The sequence below is a fragment of the Camellia sinensis genome, chromosome 12, assembly GCF_055761805.1.
Source record: "Camellia sinensis isolate YWXY chromosome 12, ASM5576180v1, whole genome shotgun sequence".
Lineage (NCBI taxonomy): Eukaryota > Viridiplantae > Streptophyta > Magnoliopsida > Ericales > Theaceae > Camellia > Camellia sinensis.
In genome coordinates, this window is record NC_138972.1 from 25,707,443 (window position 1) to 25,722,304 (window position 14,862).

At 33.2% G+C, this 14,862-nt stretch overlaps 1 protein-coding gene across 1 annotated transcript; it reads left to right on the plus strand.

Moving 5' to 3' along the window:
* Positions 1-515: 515 nt before the first annotated feature.
* On the plus strand, positions 516-6,386 carry LOC145803450 (uncharacterized). Its single transcript, XM_082896720.1, has 9 exons — positions 516-1,603; positions 2,101-2,446; positions 2,579-4,311; positions 4,447-4,791; positions 4,974-5,355; positions 5,454-5,504; positions 5,607-5,697; positions 5,788-5,927; positions 6,210-6,386. The coding sequence occupies exons 1-9, from the start codon at positions 516-518 to the stop codon at positions 6,384-6,386; spliced, it is 4,353 nt and encodes a 1,450-aa protein (XP_082752846.1).
* Positions 6,387-14,862: the final 8,476 nt, after the last annotated feature.

Sequence of the window (14,862 nt, forward strand, 5' to 3'; positions counted from 1 at the left end):
TTCATTAAGGAAACCACTATACCTTAACGATCTATTTAGAAATTAAATAAAAAAGGAAGTTGAGTAGAAATGGAAATTGAATAAAAATGGAAGTTGAATAAAATTAAAAATGCAAGTTGCATAAAATTCACAATGGCAGTTCATTCAAGAAACCAATTTAGCTTAACGATCTATTTGGAAATTAAACAAAAAAGGAAGTTGAATAGAAAAGGAAATTGGATAAAAACGGAAATTGAATAAAAATAAAAATGGAAGTTGCATAAAATAAACAATTGATGTTCATTCAAGAAACCAATATACCTAAACGATCTATTTGGAAATTAAGAGCCGTTCAGGGGGGCAGAAGTTATCGTGGGGGGAGAGGAGGTCGCGGTGGTGCCGCTGGGAACAGGTCCATCGAGCATGTGGGCCCAGAACAATGCTCTTGGGAAAACATCACGGCTGCATCAACCCGCTCAAATATCAAGCTCAGGTATATCCCTCCTACTACTGTTGAGGATAGTGTTGTTGTGAATATGCCTTCGTGTACTGATCCGCTTGAGAAATGGGACTCCTGCCTTGTGGGTTATTTTGTTGACAAGGGGGTGGGTTACAACTATCTGCGTAATAGTGCTTTTGGACTGTGGAAAGCTAAGGGCCTCAAGGAGGTTTTAACTAATGGGGATGGATTTATGTTCTTCATTTTCGACACTCCTGATTGTTGCAGAGAAGTTCTTGAAGGAGGCCCGTGGTATATAGGTGGCTATCTCCTTATTCTGAAACAGTGGAAAAGGATGATGAAACTAACAAAAGATAAATCAACCAAAATCCCTGTCTGGGTGAAATTTTTTAATATTCCTTTGGAATATTGGGATCCTGATGGTTTGAGTAGGATTGCCAGTGCTATTGGTAACCCCATTTTCATGGACCAGCTTACGGCGCGGGGTAGTAGGGTGGCATTTGCTAGAGTCTGCGTGGAAATTGAGGCCACCTCAAAACTGCCAACCTACTTCCAAATTAGGCATGCTGATGATGCTGTTCTAATCCGAGCTGAATATCAGGGACTGCCATCCCGGTGTCAACACTATCAAATATTTGGACATAGCACTGAAAAGTGCGTGTCTAAACAAGTGGCTCATTTGATATCCCTGCAGAAGACATCTGAGGAAAACATCACTATTCAGGAAGAAGGCTGGACCACTGTTCAAGCTAAGGGGAAGAGGAAGGTGGGTGAACCTGAGTTGGAAACTATTCCAGAAGTGGAGGCAGACCCAGACCCAGTTTCTGTACCTTTGTCTGCAGTGGTGGAAAATCAAGAAACTCCAACTACTGAACCTGCAACTATAAGGGTGGACTCATCTGATCAATCCCTTGATACTCAGAAGACTTCGGGTGATAAGAGTTTATCCGGGGAAGAGCATAGTTCTGAAAGCAGCGATGTGGATAGGTTTCAAAAGAGGATCTTTGAGATTGCAAAAATAGTGGCTCCAGTTTCTGCAGAAGTGGTGGACACAGTAATAAAGGAAACTAAGGCTGGAAAGGTGTATGCTAGCTCTGCTACCCCATCCCAGCAGGTGAATAAATCCTCTGGCAAAGGTAGTAGCAGCCAGAGGAAGAAGAAGAGGTAATTCAGTTTTAGTTGGTTGTGGATTATGTCACTCTCTCTTTTTATGTCCCTATGCATGTCAAAATTGCTTCCTGGAATGTTAGAGGATTGAATGATCCTTCTAAACAAAAAGAAGTTAAAAACTTTGTGCTTAAAGAAAATATTCATGTCATGGGGGTTTTGGAAACTAAAATAAAACAGTTAAATGAGAGCAGTATTTGTGTTAAATGTTTTGGTCAATGGTCCATGCTCTCTAATTCACAACCAACTAAAACTGGTAGAGTCTGGGTGTGCTAGAACAATGTTTTTTGTGATGTTCAAATGCTTTCTATGTCTGATCAGCATATTTTGTGTAAAGTTGTTGAATTGGCTTCCAATGAAATATTTTATGCAACTTTTGTCTATGCTGAAAATAAGCACACTCTGAGAAAGGTTTTTTTTGAATCTATGTATGATATCTCTCATGTTAAATCCAAAGCTCCTTGTGTTTTTCTGGGTGATTTTAATGCTATTAGATACCAGCAGGAAAAAATTTGGGGGACTTCTAATTGGACAAATGAAAATGAGGAATTTAATTCTTATGTGAATGCCTCTGAGTTGGCTGACCTATCTTATGGTGGTTGCCAATTCACATGGGCCAACAAAAGGAGTGAAGGGGCTTATATTGCTACTAAAATTGATAGAGTCCTGGTTAATGAGGCTTGGCTAGACAAATTTCCTGAGGCTACTGCCAACTTTCTTCCATTTGGCATTTCTGACCATTCCCCTGCTGTGGTCAATATCAATGCTTCTAAGAGCTCCTTCAAGAAACCCTTCAAATACTTTGATTTCTGGTCTCAACACCCAGATTTTCTGAGTACGGTTTCTAACACTTGGGGGTAGTATATCCGGGGCGTTCCTATGTTTAGAGTCTGTCAAAAACTTAGGCAACTTAAAATTAGCCTTAAGCTTTTGAACAAGAAGGATTTTAGTGATATATCTACTCGTGTTCAGAATGCTAAGGCTAATTTGGATCTGATTCAGTATAAGCTGGATAAAGATCCTGTGAACAATGGGCTGCAAGTTCAGGAGAGAGAAGAGTTGAAAAAATACATTGAGCTTAGTAAGTTAGAAGAAAGTCTTGCCCTTCAAAAATCCAGAGTGCAATGGCTTGGCCTTGGGGACAGAAATAGCAAATTCTTTTTTAGGTCTATGAAGAGCAATATCAACAGAGGGAAAATTTTGAGTGTTGACATGGGTGATGGTACTAGGTCTACTAATAGTTTTGATATCCACACCTCTTTTGTCAATTTCTATACAAAGTTATTTGGTACTCCCTTTGTGGATCAGTATAATGGCTTTGAGAGAATTCAATCTTTGGTGCATAAAAAAGTCTCTCCTTCTCAATATGATTTGATGTCTAAACCTATTTCTGAGACTGAAATCAAGGAGGTTTTTTGGACTTTAAAAGCCAATAAAGCCCCCGGTCCTGATGGGTATTCCGCTGGGTTCTTTAAAAACTCTTGGGATATAGTTGGTAAGGATGTCACATTAGCCATCAAGTCATTCTTTGACACTGGTAAACTTCTTTCTGAGGTCAATAGTACCATCATTGCTCTCATTCCTAAAGTTCCCAATCCTATGCATGTTGGTGACTATAGACCCATTTCTTGTTGTAACACCATCTACAAATGCATTGCTAAGATCATAGCTAATAGACTTAAATTGGCCCTCCCTGATCTGATTGATCCTGTGCAATCTGCTTTTGTCCAAGGTAGAAGGATCTCGGACAATATTTTCCTGTCCCAAGAGATTATGAGAGGTTACCATAGGAAGTCTCTTACTCCTAAGTGTGCCATGAAAGTGGACATTATGAAGGCTTATGATACTGTGAGGTGGGAATTTATTATTGATACTCTTACAGCTATGGCTTTCCCTCCTTGCATGATTACTTGGATAAAGGCTTGTATCACGAGCCCTTCTTTTTCGGTCTGTATTAATGGGAGCCTTCAGGGGTATTTTAAAGGGGCTCGGGGGTTAAGACAAGGGGACCCTATGTCCCTGTATCTTTTTGTGGTGGCTATGGAGGTCCTTGCTAGGATTTTGGCTGAGAAATCTAGGAGTCCCCTGTTCAAATTCCACTGGAGATGTGAGAAAACCAAAATTGTCAATTTATGTTTTGCTGATGATCTGATGATTTTTAGCAAAGGGGACCCTGGTACTGTTAATCTTATCATGCAGGGTTTGGAGGAATTTAGGAATCTGTCGGGCCTCACTCCTAATCCTAGTAAGAGTAACATTTTCTTCTCGGGTTGTAGTATACAGCTTAGAGAGGAAATCCTTCAGATTGCAAAATTTACCGAGGGCTCCCTCCCGATTAGATACCTTGGTGTGCCTTTAATCACTACTAAGCTTAAAGTGTCCGATTGCCATATTCTGGTTGAGAGAATTACCATGAGGATCAAAAGTTGGACCAATAAACTGCTCTCTTATGCTGGTAGAGCCCAACTCATAAAGTCTATCCTGTTTTCAATGCAGGTGTATTGGTCCTCTCTTTTTATCCTTCCTAAGAAGATTGTTAGCGATATTGAGAGTATTCTTAGATCCTTTTTTTGGTCTGGGGTTGAGCTGAAAAAGCATAGTGCTAAGATTGCTTGGAAGTATATCTGCAGAAATAAAAATGAAGGTGGCCTTGGCTTTAAGGACCTGGCAATCTGGAACAAGGCTGCTATAGCCAAACATGTTTGGTATTTGTTTTCGGGCCGGGATTGCTCTATGTAGTGCCAATGGGTTAAGTCTTACTTGCTCAAAGGTAGGAGTTTCTGGTCCGTTAAGACCCCTAGTGATCCTTCTTGGGTTTGGAGTAAAATTTTGTCTCTCAGGAACTTAATTTATCCTCTCATCAAATTTAAGACTGGTAATGGTGACAATGTGTTTCTTTGGCATGACAACTGGCACCCTTTAGGTTCTCTTTGGCAGAGGTTTGGGCCTAGGATCCTTTATGATACTAATCTTCCTGACAGTTCCAAGGTTAGCTCTATAGTCTCTAATTGTTCTTGGAAGTGGCCTGTTTCTAACTCTTGGGAGATTAAGGAGTGGATCTCCTCTACTCCTTCATCTCTCTTACCTTCTCCGGGCTCTTCTGACACTCCGGTGTGGAGCTTGACTGCTGATGGTACTTTTCTATCCAGTCAGTTTGGGATTGGTGGAGGGAAAAAGGGCCTAAAGTCCCTTGGTCTAAACTTATCTGGGCCCCCCCTTTAATTCCTAGGGTTAGTTTTATTGTTTGGTTGGCCATTAACGAGAGACTTAATACTGGTGATAAGCTTCAATCTTTTGGTCTTGTCCCTAATCCTTGTTGCCCTTTCTGTCAAGCTCCTGAGGAGAATCACTCCCATCTCTTTTTCAGGTGTATATTTTCCTCTAGGGTTTGGGGTGGCATGCTTGCCAAATGTAATGCTAACTGGCCTTTTCTGTCTTGGTTGGGCACTGTTGAGTTTGCTACTAAATCTACCAGTGGTAATTCCTTGAAAGTGCTGATTCTGAAGTTGTCTTTTCTCTGCACTGTCTACCACATTTGGATGGAGAGGAATAGTAGAACCTTTAGTAAGGTCCACAAACCTGAAGAGGTTGTTACTAACTCTATTATCCAAATGGTTAGGGGTAGGCTTCTTTCTTTGGAAAACATTAAATCTTCTGCAGGTGATCACTGGTTTTTGGAGAAATGGAATCTTCCCTACAAAATTATGCAGTCGACCAATGCTACTGTAGATGGCAGGAGAATGAGTGGTGTGAGTTCACATACAATTAGGGTCGAGTGATGGTGAGCATATATTGTGGGGTTTTACTAATTGGGTGTTCTTTTGTAGGTTCTTTCCTTTCTTATCAGGTTATGATGAATCCTATATCATTGAAGTGGCTGATTGGAGGGTTGAGTGATGTGAGCAAGCAAAGTATTCTCTGCCACTGTGGGTTGAGTGAAGAGAGACAGTACACATGTTTTGCTCTAACATTTATTATATATTATATATGTTTTATGCAGGTTTATGGAGCTTTCAAGTATACTATCCATCTTGTTCTATTGAGAAATCATGTGAGGTGTGGGCCAAGTGGTGTGAGGTTCTATATGGAGTGTAAGAATATTTTTTACTGTGGGCCGAGTGTGGGGAGGTCTTATACAGTGTGCTTGTTATTTCTGCTGCTTTACGATCTTCATTACGGAGGTAGTAATTTCAATCCATGGCTGGTTGTGGTTTATGTCGTGGTTCGGTGGTGTGGTAATTCCTTAATCCGTAGTTACCTGAGGCTGTTAACAGTATATTTCTCTCATGCTGTGGAGGAGTGGTGGTTGATTGCTGCTCAGGTTTGGGTGGCAGTTGGCAGGGTGTGTATGTACCATGGTGATGGCTGCTTCAAGCGCCTTGCTATGCTACAAGTGGGAGCTAATTAGTGGTCTTTCTTTTTATTTGTACACAGTTTTAGTTTGCAGTTTGCCTACTCCTACGGGTTGTGTAGGAGGTTTCATGTGTATTTTGGTGTCTCGTGTAACAGGTTTTTGAGCAACTTCGGTAGGATGGGCCCCTCTTGGTTCATCACTTCGGTTTGTTTGGGTTGCTATTTTTGTATTATATTTATTTTGTTACAGGTGCCTATCCCTACGGGTTGTGTAAGGAGGTTTTGTGGGTGTGATGGTGCCTATCCCTACGGGTTATGTAGGGAGTTTTTGACTGTTGTGGTGGTGCTTGTTGGCTGCTGGCTTTGTCTTTTGTACAAGGTCCCTATTCATCATAGGATATGGCCTTTGTACAGTTCGATTGGCTAGTTTTCAATTGGCTCTCCTAATTTTCGGATGTAGCTCCTAGGTTTGGTCTAGTGTTTTTGTTTTGTGTTTCTTTGGGCTTCGGTGACTGTGGGCCGAGGCTCGTGTTGTTATTCTGTTGTTAGGGCCTGGGGTATGCCCCTTGTATTCTTGTAAATCTTTCTGTTTTATTTTATTTCTTATTCACCCAAAAAAATAAAAATAAAAAGGGAAGTTCAATAGAAAAAGAAAATGAATAAAAATGGAAGTTGAATAAAGATAAAACTGGAAAGTGTATAAAATTAAAAATGAAAGTTCATTCAATGAACCAGTATACCTTAATGATCTATTTGGAAATTAAATAAAAAAGGAAGTTGAGTAGAAAAGGAAATTGAATAAAAATGAAAGTTGAATAAAAATAAAAATTGAAGTTTTTTTATTTTATTTTTTATTTTTTATTTTTTGGGTGAGTAAGTCTTAAAATAAAAACAATGAAGTGTACAAGTTTACAAGGGGCATACCCCAGGCACGCCCAACGACAAAAAAAAAATTGACAATTACAAAATCTACGTAATACGAACACTGCAACCCCCAAAGGAAATGGGGAGGAGAAACAACCCAATCCCGCAAAGCGGAAGAACAATAGAAAACAACAAAACCCAACTTTGCCCATATATCCTTTTTATTCCCCAAGTAACCCCTACCATCAAAGATAATAGATGGTAACTTGGGGTGGATATATGGGCAAAGATACAAATAAACACCACAGTACTAGGGGTGCTTATGTAATCTTTTATTTATCTGTTGTTGGGCGTACCTGGGGTATGCCCCTTGTAAACTTGTATATTTCATCGTCTTTATTTTATGACTTACTTACCAAAAAAAAAAAAAAAAAAACATAACATACATACACACAAAGCTGCAACCCTCAAGCCCGAACCAAATGGATAGCCACCCCCACAAGCCGCCAGTCTCTACTGCAGATAAACACATGGAGTCCAATAAGCATCCCACTCCTCACAGACGTGACATCCTAGCCACTAACCAAAGCCATGACGGAGGAAAAAATCCACCCCACGATAAATCCTGACAGAGTCACATGAAGCTAGCATGAGCAGTAACCATAATCAACGGTCTTGGGAGTTTAAGCAAAAAACAATAGCCCCACAGCAACAGACCAATACATAGCCAAAAAATCGCAGAAGATCAATCATCACATCCCCCAGTCCCTTCCTTGGTAGATCACGTGTCTCAAACCCCACGGCAGTGTGCCCTTCACTCCATGTCAGGCGTGGCAATATAATCAATTAGGATGGGTCACATGAAGATAAGAAGCAACCATAAACCGGTAGCTATCCTCCCGCTCATCTCCCAGTCTCTAACTCAGCAAAAAAAAAAAAAAAAAAAAAAAAAAAAGAAACAACAATACCTTAACGATTTATATGGAAACTAAGTAAAAAAAGAAAGTTGCATAGAAAAGGAAATTGAATAAAAAATGGAAGTTGAATAAAAATAAAAATGGAAGTTGGAAAAAATTAAAATGGAAGTTCATTCAAGAAACCACTATACCTTAACGAGCTATTTGGAAATTAAAAAAAAAAAGGAAGTTGAATAGAAAAGAAAATTGAATAAAAATGGAAGTTGAATAAAAATAAAAATGGAAGTTCATTCAAGAAACCACTATATCTTAACGATCTATTTGGAAATTAAATAAAAAAAGAAGTGGAATAGAAAAGGAAATTGAATAAAAATGGAAGTTGCATAAAATCAACAATGGAAGTTCATTCAAGAAACCACTATACCTTAACGATTTAATTGGAAATTAAATAAAAACGAAGTTTAATAGAAAAAAGGAAATTGAATAAAAATGGAAGTTGAATAAAGTTAAAATGGGAAGTTGAATAAAATTAAAAATGGAAGTTCAATCAAGAAACAACTATACCTTAAATATCTATTTGGAAACTAAATAAAAAAGGAAGTTGAATAGCAAAGGAGATTGAATAAAAATGGAAGCTCAATAAAAATAAAAACGGAAGTTGCATAAAGTTAAAAATTGAAGTTCATTCAAAAAACCACTATACCTTAACGATCTATTGGAAATTAAATGAAAATGGAAGTTGAATAGAAAAAGAAATTGAATAAAAATAGAAGTCGAATAAAAATAAAAATGAAAGTTGCATAAAATTAAAAATGGAAGTTCACTCTAGAAACCACTATAAATTAACGATCTATTTGGAAATTAAAAAAAAAAAAAAAGCAAGTTGAATCGAAAAGTAAATTGAATAAAAATAAAAATGGAAGTTGTATAAAATTAATAATGGAAGTTTATTCGAGAAACCACTATACCTTAACGATCTACTTAGAAATTAAATAAAAAAGGAAGTTGAATAGAAAAGGAAATTAAAGAAAAATAGATGTTGAATAAAAATAAAATTAGAAGTTCATTCAAGAAACCACTATACCTTAATGATCTATTTGGAAATTAAATAAAAAAGGAAGTTGAATAGAAAAGAAAATTGAATAAAAATAGAAGTTGAATAGAAATAAAAATGGAAGTTGCATAAATTTGACTAGGGAAGTTCATTTAAGAAACCACTATACCGTAACGATCTATTTGGAAATTAAATAAAAAAATGTAGTTGAATTGAAAAAGAAATTGAATAAAAATGAAAGTTGCAGAAAATTAAAATGGAAGCTCATTCAAGAAACCACTATACCTTAATGATCTATTTGGAAATTAAATAAAAAAGGAAGTTGAATAGAAAAGGAAATTGAATAAAAATTGAAGTTGAATAAAAATAAAAATGGAAGGCCATTCAAGAAACCACTATACGTTAACGATCTATTTGGAAATTAAATAAAAAATGATGTTAAATAGAAAAGGAAATTGAATAAAAATTGAAGTTGAAAAAAAAAATAAAAATTGAAGTTGCATAATATCAACAATGGAAGTTCATTCAAGAAACCATTATACCTTAACGATCTATTTGCAAATTAAATAAAAAACGAAGTTGAATGGAAAAAGAAATTGAATAAAAATGTAAGTTGAATAAAATTAAAAATGGAAGTTCATTCAGGAAACAACTATACCTTAAAGATCTATTTGAAAATTAAATAAAAAAGGAAGTTGAATAGCGAAGGAAATTGAATAAAAATGGAAGTTGAATAAAAATAAAAGTAGAAGTTGCGTAAAGTTAAAAATAGAAGTTCATTCAAAAAACCACTATACCTTATCGATCTATTGGAAATTAAATGAAAAAGGAAGTTGAATGGAAAAGGAAATTGAATAAAAATGGAAGTTGAATAAAAATAGAAATGGATGTTGCATAAAATTAAAAACGAAAGTTCATTTTAGAAACCACAATAAATTTACATGAGAGAAGTCTAACTAAAAAACGGAAGCCTCTATTTACACATCACCAATTCACTCATCTCACACCATTTCTTTATCCACACTATACACAATTTTTTTTAAAAATTATTTTTAATCTTTTTCTCGAGGGCAAATTACACTAACAATCCCTATAATTTGGGACTTGTGTCACTTTAATCCTTGACTTTTCAATTGTGACACGTTTAACCTTGAATTTTGAATCATGTTCTAAATAAAGACAACTGGAGATACCATTATTTAATTTCAATGGCAAAAATCATCAATTTGATAAAATATAAATTAATTTGACAAAAATAAATGTCAAAAAACTATTTTTAAATTTTTTAAAATTATTTCTACCTATCAAAGATAAAATTATGTAAAATTGATAAATATTTTAGACATTTATTTATTTATTTTACCAAATTAATTTTTATTATGTGTTTAGATGATTATCATGCAATGGGTAGTTGTTAAGATTTTAATGTGTAATCGATATATTTAATATATGAAATGTTTTTAGTTTTGGATGTTTTGATTTAATGGATTGATTTAATAATGATATCAAAGTTGTCGTCATATTTGACTTTTGGAAAAGTAGAAACTAATTTAATGAAAATAAAAACAATCACCCATCACATGATCATCATCCAAACACATAATAAAAATTAATTTGGTAAAATAAATAAATAAATAAATGTCTAAAAGATTTATCAATTTTACATAATTTTATCTTTAGTAAGTAGATATAATTTTTTAAAATTCAAAAATATTTTTTTGACATTTAAAACTCTGGGCAAGTTGCATAAAATTTTGAGACAGTGGAAGTTCATTCAAGAAACCGCCATACCTTAACGATCAATTTGGAAATTAAATAAAAAAGGAAGTTCAATAGAAAAGGAAATTTGAATAAAAATGAAAGTTGAATAAAAATAAAAATTGAAGTAGCATAACTTAAAAATGGAAGTACATTGAAAAACCACTATACCTTAACAATCTATTTGGAAATTAAATAAAAAAGGAAGTTGAATAAAAAAGGAAATTGAATAAAAATTGAAGTTGAATTAAAATAAAAATAAAAATGGAAGTTACATAAAATTAAAAATGGAAGTTCATTTAAGAAACCACTATACCTTAACAATTTATTTGAAAATTAAATAAAAAAGTAAGTTGAATAGAAAAAAATTAAGTGAATAAAAAAGGAAGTTGAATAAAAATAAAAATGAAAGTTGCGTGAAATAAAAAAAGGAAGTTCATTCAAGAAACCACTATACCTTAACGATCTATTTGGAAATGAAATAAAAGAGGAAGTTGAATAGAAAAGGAAATTGAATAAAAATGAAAGTTGAGTAAAAATAAAAATGGAAGTTGCATAAAATTAAAAATGGAAGTACATTGAAGAAACCACTATACCTTAACAATCTATTTGGAAATTAAATAAAAAAGGAAGTTGAATAGAAAAGGAAATTGAATAAAAATTGAAGTTGAATTAAAATAAAAATAAAAATAGAAGTTGCATAAAATTAAAAATGGAAGTTCATTCAAGAAACCACTATACCTTAACAATCTATTTGAAAATTAAATAAAAAATGAAGTTGAATAGAAAAATAAAGTGAATAAAAAAGGAAGTTGAATAAAAATAAAAATGGAAGTTGCGTGAAATAAAAAAAGGAAGTTCATTCAAGAAACCACTATACCTTAACGATCTATTTGGAAATTAAATAAAAAAAGGATGTTGTATAGAAAATGAAATTGAATAAAAATAAAAGTTGAATAAAATTAAAAATGGAAGTTGCATAAAAGTAGCAATGGAAGTTCATTCAACAAATTACTTTATCTTAATGATCTATATGGAAATTAAAAAAAAAAAAAGAAGTTGAATAGAAAAGGAAATTAAATAAAAATGAAAGTTGAATAACAATATAAATGAAAATTGCATAAACAAAATGATTTTAATGTTGATAGTGGTGGTAGGCGAGATATTTTGTTGAGGTGTTGGTGGCAATAGCAATGACTTTGGTGTTGATAGTGGTTATGGAGTGGTGGTGAAGACAATGGTAACCATGGTAATGTAACGATAACTTTTTTCAACAATAATTTTTACTTTTTAAGTGCAAAACATTTTTCATTTTAAGAAACTTTTTTTTGTGTGACACAACATCAAAACATATAAAGAGCATCTTTAAAAAAATAAAAGCATTTTATGTTTTTGTCAAAATAAACAAAATCTAATTTTACTAAGATTTCAACATGAAAGAACTTGAGGGACCTATAAGGCTCACCTTGGGTCTGATTTCCATAATCTAAACTGTTCCTTTTGTAAGGCCATCAATGTAAAATATTCATGAAAAAATTTAGTTCAATCCAATAATCATAGATTTTTCATTTTATCACTTTTGTCTCTAAAAAAATGGACGGCAAATATATTTTTGAAATTGACCATTCATTTTTTTAGAGACAAATGAAATAAAATGAAAGGGTTACGATTATCGAATTGGTCTAAATTTTTTCATGAATAATATATATTAAGAAACCTACAAAATAAATAGTTTAAATAATCAAAACAAAATTTAATATACTTAAATGATCTCAAAATATGAGAGAAATCCAACTCTTTACTAAGAAAATGAACTTTCACCGTGACGAAATTAATGGCCAACAAACCATACAAATAGAAAAGTAATTGGGGTTAACACTGACCATCGTCTGTTCCTTTAGCTCAACACTGACCATCATCCTATGCCCAATTGGGGTACGACTGTGGTACCAAAAGTGGTTTTTGGGTACCACCATACATGAAAGAAATTTCTAACCATTAGATTTAGTAGATTAATTTGAACTATTTAATATACACATTTGTTCACCTAATCATTTGTAATCAATTATATTATTTGATTATGTTGGGTTTTCTGAATTTATAAAATGATTTGTATGTCTTAGCTAAAAATATTAAAATAAAACATAAAAATTATTTTATTCTTTGTGATTTGTGGTCACTTTATTTATTATGATTTAAATATAATCTGATATTTTCTATGTAATTTTAAACTAAAATATCACTATTAATTTTTTTTCATTCAAATTAATGGAAAGGGTATACATATGCTATATTTTAGAGTGAATTTAATTTTTTTAAAAAACTTAAGTGAAATTAACACAACGAAAATATAATTTTATCTCATCTTCTCCAAATTTAAAATTAGATTAAGATGTTAATAAAAATAAAATATTTGATGTAAAATATATAATATAATTAAGAATTATTTGGGACATTGATTTATAAATCTCTCTTCATCTACTTATATTCTACTTAGTCGGAATTATTTTTTTTATGTTTCAATAAGTACCATGGAGACATAGTTACCAAAATACCTCTAATAATAATATAGGGTGAAACGTTAATGTTCAGATTGATAATATGAATGTTCCATGATGTGAACATTCACTGTCAAATTCATTTAATGTGAATGTTCACATCATCAAGTTATTAAAAGTTCAAAAAATATTTATAAGGATAAAATTGTTTATAAAATACCTTAAATATGATAAAAATTTGATGGATCAAATGTCTAAAATAATAGTACTTATTGGAATACAAAAATATTTTATGAACTAATTGGGATACAAGTACTCAATAAAAGATTTTCTAATAAATTTCTCATTAAATTAAAATATAAAATAAATAATGATTAAAAGATTGATCTAATATATCTCAAACCATAGTAATTTCATTCTTTATTTCACAACCATCAAATCAACTACAAAAAAAGTCAAAATATATCTCAAATATAATTTTTTTAGCCAGACTAAAATAGCAAAAAAGTCAAAATATCAGGTTAAATTAGCTCATCCCAAACGAAAACTTACTATATAAATGAGTTTTGAAAAAGAATATTGAGGATTTTTAATTTAAAATAAAGCACTCATGAAAATAATTTTTATTTATAAAATTGACACTATCAGCTCTTTCAAGAGATTTTTGAATCTCTCGCAATCCTAAGGACTGAATAGAAATTGGGTTTAATTTTCATATGAAAATTTAATCTTGAAACCATATATATTCTCATGTTTAGAAATCCGTTTGTGCGAATTCAACTCATTAATAAATAAATAATATTTTTCTTTCATGTAAATATCCTAGAGAGAAAGAGAGGGAGGGGGGAGAGAAAGAGAGAGAGAAAGTGTTACATGGTGACAACATGGCATGTGGTGCTATCGGAGGTGCAGTTTCCACATTTGACAGCATTCTGAAATGAGTCAAGATCGGGTGTTTGGCCCAACCCGATTCTTCACTCCCAGTGAATCATTTTTCTCTAACTTTGTCTGTCCTTCTCCATCCTTCTCCATATTGTTCTAGGAACTAATTAGCTTAGGTCACTAATTGTTTCATTAGCTCAAGTGGCCAAGTTTAACTCAAACTAACCTTGCTTAGCCTCCTAGAAAGAGAATTTTCATAGTAATTGTAGCTGAATGACATTAGTTTAACTTAAACACCTTATTTATGGTTTTCTAAATCACCTATGTGTTCAATTCTCAAGCCCAAATGGATGAATTTGAATTCCATTTGATTTTCTTCCTTTTTTCTTTTGTTTTCTCTAACTTTCTCTTCTAGCTCTCTAGAATAAAGTTTGTCTCCAACTTTATCCGTCCTTCTCCATTTTGTTCGAGGAACTAATTAACTTAGGACACTAATTGTTTCATTAGCTTAGGTGGCCAAGTTAAACACAAACTAACCTTGCTTGGCCTTTAAGAAGGAGAATTTTCTGAGTAATTGTAGCTAAACAATATTAGTTTAACTTAAGCACCTCATTAATGGTTTTCTAAATCACCTATGTGGTCAATTCTCAAGTCCAAATAGGTGAATTTGAATTACCTTTGATTTTCTTCCGATTTCTCTTTGTTTTCTCTAACTTTCTCTTTTAGCTCTCTAGAATAAAGTTTTTCCCTAACTTTGTCCGTCCTTCTCGATTTTTTTTTTAGAAACTAATTAGCTTAGGCCACTAATTGTTTCATTAGCTCAAGCGGCCAAGTTTAACTCAGACTAACCACGCTTAGCCAACAAGAAAGAGAATTTTCTGTGTAAGGCCACTAATTGTTTCATTAGCTCAGACGGCCAAGTTTAACTCA